General features: G+C 42.7%; 1 protein-coding gene across 8 annotated transcripts in view; it reads left to right on the forward strand.

Moving 5' to 3' along the window:
* The window catches only part of nav3 (neuron navigator 3), a 198,400-nt gene extending 192,257 nt beyond the window's left edge, over nucleotides 1-6,143 (forward strand). For all 8 annotated transcript variants that reach the window (XM_086200982.1, XM_086200974.1, XM_086200975.1 and 5 more), the window contains 6 exons: nucleotides 500-654; nucleotides 897-968; nucleotides 1,214-1,410; nucleotides 1,928-2,046; nucleotides 2,533-2,736; nucleotides 3,164-6,143. In XM_086200982.1, coding sequence (XP_086057108.1) covers nucleotides 500-654; nucleotides 897-968; nucleotides 1,214-1,410; nucleotides 1,928-2,046; nucleotides 2,533-2,736; nucleotides 3,164-3,283 — 867 coding nt within the window. In that variant the 3' untranslated portion in view covers nucleotides 3,284-6,143. The remainder of the gene's footprint in view (nucleotides 1-499; nucleotides 655-896; nucleotides 969-1,213; nucleotides 1,411-1,927; nucleotides 2,047-2,532; nucleotides 2,737-3,163) is intronic.
* The last annotated feature ends 3,962 nt before the right edge of the window (nucleotides 6,144-10,105 follow it).

The following is a 10,105-nucleotide window of genomic DNA, read 5'->3' on the forward strand; positions in this document are numbered from 1 at the left end:
CTCTCTCTCTCTCTCTCTCTCTCTCTCTCTCTCTCTCTCTCTCTCTCTCTAACTGCATCTTTCCCTGGATGGTTATTGAATGCAGTAGAGCAGTATAGCTTGACATTGAGGAATAAAGGTTCACATTAGCTTTAAGGAACAAGCTGAGACTTTCCTCTGATTCTGATCATCCTTGAGCATTAGGAAGATGAAGCAACATTCAAAAAAACCCAGAGTGAAATGCTTCTCCAGTTTCTGCTTTTGGTCACGTTAAGAACAGTGAAAGGCCGAATGATTTCACCTTTTTGTTCTTATCCAGCAAAATTGTGCAGAGATAGGAAGTGCTCATTTACAGAAAACTACTACATTTTTCATTTCTTCTTGGCTTCAGTTTTTATAACCACAGTTTAACATCACAGCTCAGGTTATATTATTCTGTGTACATTTGTATATATAAAACTTACATTTCAAGCTCTACATGCTCTAAATGTGGCATCCTCATGTCTGTTTCCTCCTCCAGGACCTGCGTCAGTACTTGTCCAACCTGGCAGAGCAGTGTAATTCTGACGAAACAGACACAGAGCTCCCCACTGTGGTCATTTTGGACAATCTCCACCACATTAGCTCACTCAGCGACATATTTAATGGCTTCCTCAACTGCAAGTACCACAAATGGTGAGTGGGAACTCTTTCTTTCTTGCGGGCTGGGATGGTTCATTGTTGGTTACAGCTCCACAAAACATTTGGTGGGAAGTTACTGATAATGTGTGGCTCCGTGAGCTGGCAGTCAGTGATTGGTATTGATAATTTAGAACATACACCATGTGTTCAAGAAATGAAAGGCAGGTAGAAATACATTGGATGATTAATATTATGCCCTGGTTAATTATGGATCTTGTTGACCTTCTCTCTTGTAGCCCATATGTCATTGGGACTATGAACCAGGGAGTCTCCTCCTCTCCAAACCTTGAACTACACCACAATTTCAGGTTTGTGACGGCACTTTAACTGCAACAGAATGTTTGTATTGTTTGCATTATGTACAGACGTTATGAGAGCACAGAGCATCTTAGTCTAGTCCCAGTAATTTTAAAGCTGAATTGAAAGTGGATCATCATAATAAAGTGAAGAAACTCAACATGAGATGCTTTGATGATAAATGTAACAGAACAGTGAGGAGCTTTATCAGCCTCCATTGCTTTTAACATGGCATCGATCATCTGTCTGGTCATAGGTGGGTGCTGTGCACCAACCACACTGAGCCAGTCAAAGGGTTCCTGGGCCGTTTCCTGCGGCGGAAGCTGATAGAGACGGAGATCAATAAAAACATGCGCAGCAATGACCTGATAAAGATCATTGACTGGATCCCCAAAACATGGCAGCACCTCAATGGCTTCCTGGAGGCCCACAGCTCCTCTGATGTCACCATAGGTACATGCACGCGCACACACACGCACACACACACACTCACTCACACACACACACACACACACACACACACACACACACACACACACACACACTATGAAAGATGCTCTTCATGCTGTGTTTGTGTTTTAGACTAAATAACAATGATAATATTCATTAATAGCTGAAAATTTTGAGTCATTGAGCATTGCTTTATGAATAGTCTCCGTTGTAATTGGAACTCTTTTTTGGCCAGAAGCATGATGTTCTCAGGTTATCCATGTGTACATACCAATCTTGTTAATACGAGAAACAGGAATGCCTTGAGGGAATTTCTTCAAGCACAAATATCCACTGGGACTCAAGAATGATCTGAAGAGATTTTGGCTGTCAAGGGTAACTGTGACAAACACACATAGCTGAGGCAATGAACTGCAATGCAGTACTTCTAGTTCATGTGCTTCCACACTTGTGCATCATGGATGTTTATGTGCATATTTTTGCTGTAAACACTCATCATCTGAGCTCTTTGTCACCTCAGGGCCCCGTCTCTTCCTGTCTTGTCCCATGGATGTGGAGGGCTCTCGAGTCTGGTTCACTGACTTGTGGAACTACTCACTGGTGCCATACCTACTTGAGGCTGTCAGGGAGGGACTTCAGGTAAGGGCTGCAAGTGTTTGCCTTATTGGTTGAAAAAAATCATTGCTTGACCCAAAACACTGACAGGAGAGCTTATTAAATTCTAGCATTGTTTTAGCATGTGAATAACGAAATTTTCATTTTAGTTTCTCAAAATAAAAATAAAAACCATAAAATGATTACATACACATAAAAGTGTGTTGTACATGTGCTTATATGCTGTGAGACAATTAATGAAGTTGTGATGATGAGGATGAGGATGATCATCTCTCTCTCTCTCTCTCTCTTGATAAAACCTCACACAATTCCCGATGTGTGAATAAAATTGGAAGATGATTTTGGGTGCACCATCATTGTCTCTGCACATGTGATCTAGAAGTCATTTTGATTGTGAGGGATCCATTTGATAGCTTAATTCAAACTCAAACAGCTCCTGAACACAGCAGTTATCTATGAAATGAAAAATCAAGTTGACCAGGAGTGTCCTCTTTTCATACCACACTGCAGCTATACGGTAAAAGAGCAGCATGGGAGGATCCATCCAAGTGGGTGAATGACACCTATCCATGGAACGCTGCCTCGCTGCAGCAGGAAGGCCAGTCGCTGCTCCAGCTGAGGCCTGAAGATGTGGGATATGATGGTTACAGCTCGTCCAAGGAGGGAGCCTCATCCAAGCAGGTGTCCCAGAGTGACACAGAGGGAGACCCACTGGTGAGGGAGGCACAAGACACACAACTGATGTGATTCGTGCTGTTATCGTAGAGGTTTGTTATGTTGGAGAAAAGAAACTGAGAGATATGACCAAAGTGGATTACCGTCTCTGTTCGTCTTAATGCATGTAGAGGTGATGAGGGTATCTCTATTCTTGTCTGGATCAAATTAGGATGGACTATAAGCATATTTCCTGAATGAAATGGTGCATTACTTTTCATCAAAAAGATGGTTGGATAGTTAACAAAGACAGGCTCAGTGCTGTTCATATCTCCGTAGCCCTGAAATTTAAAGTGCATCTGTTTTTTTAATTTTGTGCTAGTGGGCCCAAGAGCTGGAAATATAAAGTACTTTAACACTTAACACTGTATGTATTTAGTTTTACGTCGACAATCTGTTGTTAATTTGTGTTTTGCTGTGTTTGCAGATGAACATGCTGCTCAGGCTGCAGGAAGCAGCTAACTACTCTAGCACGCAGAGCTGCGACAGCGACAGCACCAGTCACCATGACGATCAGCTGGACTCCTCTCTAGAGTCAGCGCTATGAGACTTGAGACCCTGGAACCCCTGGAAGCATTGAACCTCCATCACTACCAGACACCCCTGTCGTGTATAGTTGTATGATATATGAAAAGTTTTATTATGCAAAATATTAAACCGTCCATTAGAAACACGCCTCATTGTACAAAAGAGTGGTGCAATATTAAATGAAATTATCCTGCATTTTAAAGGGCAGAAGCCAATTTTCCTCCTCAGTATTCCAATGAATATAATTACAGATGTTTAATGGATCTGTAACATTTTAGAATAGAACTTTTCATATATGTACACACGGGGCGCCGACTCTGAAGTTGCCTTCCAAAGAGTTCAGTGTCATAAAAAAAGAAAGTTTAACATCATGAAAATATGTTTTATTTTTGTTCAATCCCAGTAATATCTTCAGATGTTTACAATGGGGGGGTGGGTTCTGTTGTTTATGTCTCCTTGTTTACAAAGGTGCTTCTCACACAAAAAACTCATAAAAATGCACTTCAAGTGGCAGCAGGAGGAGGTGCTCCCATTAACGCAATTGGTTCAAGGCCCCGATGTGACCAACAATCCTGCTTCAGACTCCCGTAGAGGTCTGCAGGTCATACTGGAGGTGCTTAGCTCTGGTCAGCTGTTTACATACCAATTAGTGTCACTGCAGATTTATCAAATTGATCTTGTGTTTCACTAACTTCTGATACAGTCAAAGTCCAGCTAACTAGCTCCTCTCATGTTAGCATTTATAATAAGAGGGCTAATGAAAACCATTTGGGCCAATTGTTTACTGCTATTTCATCTTCTCGGGTGTTTTTTCATTTGCTGGTCGTTACTGACAGCACCTCCGTGAAGGCACTAGCTACAATCATTTCATAGCATACTGAGACACGCAGTTATGGTGTACAGTTAAATCTTGTGGTGCCGGTCTCCCACTTGCCTGAACCTCCTCAGTGTTGGGCGGCACCAAGACGCTCCCCTCTGCCCTGCATGCTGACAATGAGCACAATGCTTGTGCATTGTCTGTGTGTCATCATTGCTACTGTGAAGAAAAATGGATAAGTGCCAATGTTTCCCATTGATTTACTGCCAAATGCACACACACACACACACACACATGTGCGCACGCGCACACACTGACCATGGATTAAGTTTTTCTTGAAATAATGAAGCCTATTGTTAGGCTTTAGCTCTGAATGCACAATGAGCAGAGCACGCAGCACCCTCTGTTGGCCATTATGGAACAGTGCAAACAACCCTGCTGACGTTTCCTATCAAGCAGCTCAGACAGTGACAGCACAGACTCTTTGATCAATCACCAAACTATCAGTAATATTGAACTGATTGATGCAAGCTGCCTATTAAGTGACACAACTCTCCAATGTCAGGAAGTCTCGTTCAGCATCTGCTCCCATCTGACATCCATGTGAATCAAGTGTCTCAACGGCACTTGAACAAGGGAACAATGATATTGGTGCTTTCTCACTGCCTTAAATGAGCAAACATTTGGGAGGCATCTCCTGCTCCCGTTGGCTGACTGTAGTGAGAAGATGTTGGATGATGATGGTGCTCAGCTTCCTGCAACCTCAAAGAGGCTGTTTGTCTTTGGGAAAACAGCCTCTTTGTCGTTCTCTGAATCTCCCTTTCTTGTTTCTGACAGTTGGAGTACACGCTGTATTTGAATTAACCAATATTGTACAAACATTTAGAGATGGGTGGGATATTTTTCAGTTGTTTTTGGCCCAGTTGAGCTGGGCTCACTTGAACCTACAGGAGCACAACCAAACTGTTTGGGTTTTTCTAGCCTGATGAGCATGTTTCGAGCTTTTTAAAGGGGATGCATTGAGAAGAGATCTTTACCTTTATGTATGCGTATATTGGACGGAAGCCATTTTGAATTTTGATTGTCCTCTCTTTGTTTAATGAGTGGGTTGGTTTTGCACACTTGAGGTTGGGTTGGGTTGTAAATACTTAAGTCTTGCACAGTGAATCAAAGATGCATTCGCCCTGTTGATGTTACAATATGCTTAACCCGCCGAGTAAATTATTGTACTTTGAAAACAGAGAGAGAGAAAAAAATGCAAAAACTCAACACACTGTCAGAAACAGGTGTGTGTCTTGTGGTGGTTGGATGTTTTGCCTATGCAGGAGGCGCACGGTGTACAGTAAGACCCTTTTTTTTAATTCACAGAAAACACAAACAGAACAAGAAGTATTCTCTGAACCCTCTCTGTCATAAGAAGCACTTCCTCTCCGGACACTACAACCAGAACGTACCATTACGTCAGGCTTGCTAGCTGTCTGAGGCGCCAAAGCTGACCTGACACCGTACTGTATACATTTACCAACAGGTGCTACTGGTCAGTGAATGCCCTTTAGAGACCAAGACGTCACATTGTCACAACCTCAGGACAATCGTAATTTACAATCCTACCTGTGTTCGGCTTCACTCGTCTCTGCAGCCAAGCCTCCACTGGTTTGCACATATTCCTGGCAGCCTCCTGTTTGCAAGGCTGTGTACTTGCATGCTAAGGGGCAGTTCCACGTTGTTCCTTACCTAGACATACACCCATGTATCAAAACTGAACCTTAGATCTCCCACAATAGCCCAGCAAGCAGAGCCTGGACACCGTTAACAGTGTACACCATAGTGTTGATGACTCACCTGCACCTGCAGTTACATCTCAGTTGAAAACCATAGCATTTACTCTGGTTTGAGAGAAAGTTTTCTTGTTTTTTGGTGAAACATTTGTCCTTAAATGTTTTATATTTTGTACATTTGTATGTAACATATCATGTAAATAGACAGAGACAGTGATTTAACTCATCTGGAGGATTTTGTAGTCTTTGTAAAGCCCTAATAAATGGTATTTGGTGTCACACAAGCAAAGAAACAGTTTTGTGTTTGCTTCTTTTTTATGCTCTTAGGGCAGTTATGCAGCATAGAAAAGAGCCATCAGAGGTGCATAGGTAGCCAAAACTCCTTGTGATCAAGTAAGTTGGCTGCATAAATAGCAGTCAAAGTTGTCACCTTGAGTATAAAAATTTATAGAAAAGCTTGGGAAGTGCATCACTACATTAATTATTCATGTTACCACATATTTGTACCTTTGTGTAAAAGTTCAACACCTCTACCTGTATCAGTAGTCGATGCACATCTATCTTACCAAAAATTACTGGATGTAAAAGATGGGACTCTACATGATAATATTTCTGTCAAGATGAACTTATTGACGGATTAACCAGTGCAGGGTGCGGCACGGTGGTGCAGTGGTTAGCACTCACAGCAAGAAGGTTCCAGGTTCGAGCTCCAGCTTGGGCACGGGGTCTTTCTGTGATGAGTCTCCATGTTCTCCCCTGTGCCTGCGTGGGTTCTCTCCTGGTACTCCAGCTTCCTCCCACAGTCTACAGACATGCAAGAGGGGACTGGGTTAATCAGATATTCTGAACTGACCGTAGGCATGGCTGTGAGAGAGAGCGAATGGTTGTCTGACTATATGTGTTGGTCTTGCGGTGGACTGGCGACCCATCCAGGTTGAACCCCACCTCTTGCCCGAATGCAGCTTGGATAGGCTCCAGCCCCCCCCCCCCCCCCCCCCCCCCGTGACCCTGAACAGGATAAATGTATCCATAAATGTATGGATGGCACTCACTGAACAGCAGCACAGAACCTAGTTGAGCCATGGCTTCCTTTTTGTTCAGATCTTAATGCTTGTGGATTAGTGAGCATTAGATTAGTGCTGTTGTTAGTTCTTGGTGTCTATGGGGAGCCATTAACTTTAAGGTAAATATATGTGGCTGGCTTTTGCTTTTGCATTCTGTTGTCACAAAAAAGGTGATGCAGTGGTTACAAAAAAATATGGGAGCTTGAGAAATGTTAAGTTGGTTTAAGAAATGGTGCCACAGATTTCTCATCATCAAACATCACTTCATTTATCATTTATTTTTATGTGGAAATAGCATGGATTTGACTTTTCATGCAAATATATCTATTTTGTGTAATTCTGTCAGGTAAAAGTTCCCATCAAATAATTATGTCTAATATATTTAGTTTAAAGAGTGATGTAATATGTGGAAAATAATCACAGGTTTACCAACAGCATGATAATTACTTCTTTGATGTAATTAAAAAAGTATGAATGATTTTCTTTTGCTGTGAACCTTTGCATTTGAATCTCAGTGAGACAAACAAAGTCTTTGATTCTGGTGTTTAATGTTGCAAAGGACATGATTAATTTGAGACATAACAGGTACACAGTTGGTCCCTGAACTCAACTGATCCAGTGTGTGTGTGTGTTCGTCTGCATAAGAACCTGCTGCTTGTTTGAGTTTAGATTGACAGCTGTGGAGATCATCATTAGTCAAAATCAAACAATTTTCAGCTGCCTGGTTGACTATTCATACACACTCAAAGGAGGAGAGTCCATCCATCACAGCCCTCATTTCCTTGTCATTTTCATGCACTAAAACAAATTAAAACACTGCCATTATAGTTTATGTTAGAAACTCTTGATGTGATCTTTTTGCAGTCCTGACCTTTCATCTCAGGCCAGTACTGAATGACATTTAACAGTGGGGGAGCCAGACAACGTAGCCGCTCTCCCCCTCCACCATCCAAAATGCTGCATCATCACTGCAACCTGCTGAAAAGGTGCAGAGGTCAACTTGGCTCAACAGCGCATAGAGCAACAGACTGATGCGACTTATGACAGATCTGATAAAACTGTCAAATTCATAGATGTTTATCTTTCAAATTGACCGAAATTCTTGAGGGAAGCAGACTCCAGATTGAGTCTAAATGCCATCGTCAGATGTGAGGTTGTCAGTCGAGTGCACAGAGTTCTGCATGGATCAGGTATATTTCCCAGGGAAGCTGTTTGAGAAAAGGTCAGTCTGCAATCGTAACAGTGAAACAGAGGCTTTGAGAAATATTCAGACAATTAAGGTGAAGTCCTCGAGAGGGAAGAGAGAAGGAGCAGAGAGATGAGGTGTTGCTGTCATTTGCAGCAACTTGAGGGACCTTGCTGCTGATGTGTGATGGTTTGCTGGATCAATGCAGCAGATGTGCAAGTCATAAAACTCTCGTGATTCTTGTGGACAGAGGTTTAATTGACTTGTGTTATTTGAGTTATTTGTGAAAGTGGGCCAGAATGACGGCAGCACAATGGTGCCTCAAAGCAAGAAGGTTCTGGGTTCGAGCTCTGGCTCAGGCACAGGATCTTTCTGTGTGGAGTCTGCATGTTCTCCCTGTGCCTGTGTGGGTTCTCGCTGGTACTCCAGCTTCCTCCCACAGTCCAGAGACATGCAAATGGGGACTTGGTTAATTGGATACTCTAAATTGCCCGTAGGCGAAGCTGTGAGTATGAATGGTTGTCTGTCTGTATGTGTTGGCCCTGCAATGGATTGGCGACCTGTCCAGGGTGAACGCCGCCTCTCGCCTGAAGGCTGCTGGGATAGGCTCCAGCCCCCCCGTGACCCATAACAGGATAAGCAGGAGAAAATGGATGGATGGATGGATGGATAGATGGATGGATGGGCCAAAATGACCCTGGTTGAGACTGTTTCAGGGAGAACATCACACAAGTATTTTTTAGGCGCAATCTTTACACATCTTAAAGCGGTCATAAAATTATTATACATGTTATGCATAACACACGTACAACTATTTGTTTTATTTTGCAGAATAAATTAATAAACCATCCATCCATTTTCTACCGCTCATCCTGTTAAGGGTCGTGGGGGGCTGGAGCCTATCCCAGCAGCCTTCGGACGATTGTGTGGTACCCCCTTGACATGTCGCCAGTCCTTCACAGAGCCAACACACATAGGACAGACAACCATTCACACTCACAGCCGGTACAGGGAGAACATGCAAACTCCACACGGAAAGCTCCCGTGCTTGAACTGGGACTCAAACCCAGAACCTTCCTGTTGTGAGGCGACAGTGCTAACCACTGCATCACCGTGCCACCCTAAATCAGACAGATGACATATTAAGATTTGGGTTCAAAGGAATAAAAGGCCGGCCCTGCGATGGACTGGCGACCTGTCCAGGGTGAACCCGGCCTCTCGCCCGTTGACGCTGGGAACCCCCCCCCCCCCCCCGCGACCCTTAATAGGAATAAGCGGAAGACAATGGATGGATGGATGGATGGAATAAAAGGCCTGTCTTTATGGAGGCTTCTCCCAAATATGTGCCTGCTGAATCTAATGATTTTTAGTAAATAAAAGCAATTAATTAGGTTTGTGATTCCTATAATTCTCTTGTAATTAGATTTTTACTCAACACAGTGTATGCACGAAAGAAGCAGAATTTCACACATTTTGAACTTAAATACTGTTGTTGCTGTTGAGTACTATTTTTGTTTCAGTGTAGCTATGCATATGGTTTTGCTTCTGTCCTTACTGAAGACATTTCTTTCAAATTCTATATTTTATCACACAATACCTTTTTCTGACCCTTTAAATCCTTTTGAAACGAAGAAAAAATAAACAAATACCAAGTATTAAAAAAATAAAAAATAAACTAAACTACGAAATCTACTTAGTCAACATTACATGTCTCAGATAATTTTCTGAAATCAATATTCGATGTTAAGTGATCACTTTGTACTTGTAAGTAGAGATCAACAATTAACCAGTGGAGGGCAGCAACATCCCCTGGCTCCATGTGATCTCCCGGAAATTAAAAGAAGAGGAAGGCGAACTGGAAGCAGTAGCTGAGGTGGCAGCACTGCAGGTGGAGATGGGTGAGATGCCCCTGGAGCTAAGAAGGAAGCAATTAATTGTGAGGTATTGGGCTAACCTGCAGGGTCACTCAAGGGTGCATCCGACCGAGAGTGTGTTA

This window comes from Aulostomus chinensis, chromosome 4 (assembly GCF_037954235.1).
Source record: "Aulostomus chinensis isolate RoL2024-O1b breed Wild chromosome 4, RoL_Achi_v1.0, whole genome shotgun sequence".
Taxonomy (NCBI): Eukaryota; Metazoa; Chordata; class Actinopteri; order Syngnathiformes; family Aulostomidae; genus Aulostomus; species Aulostomus chinensis.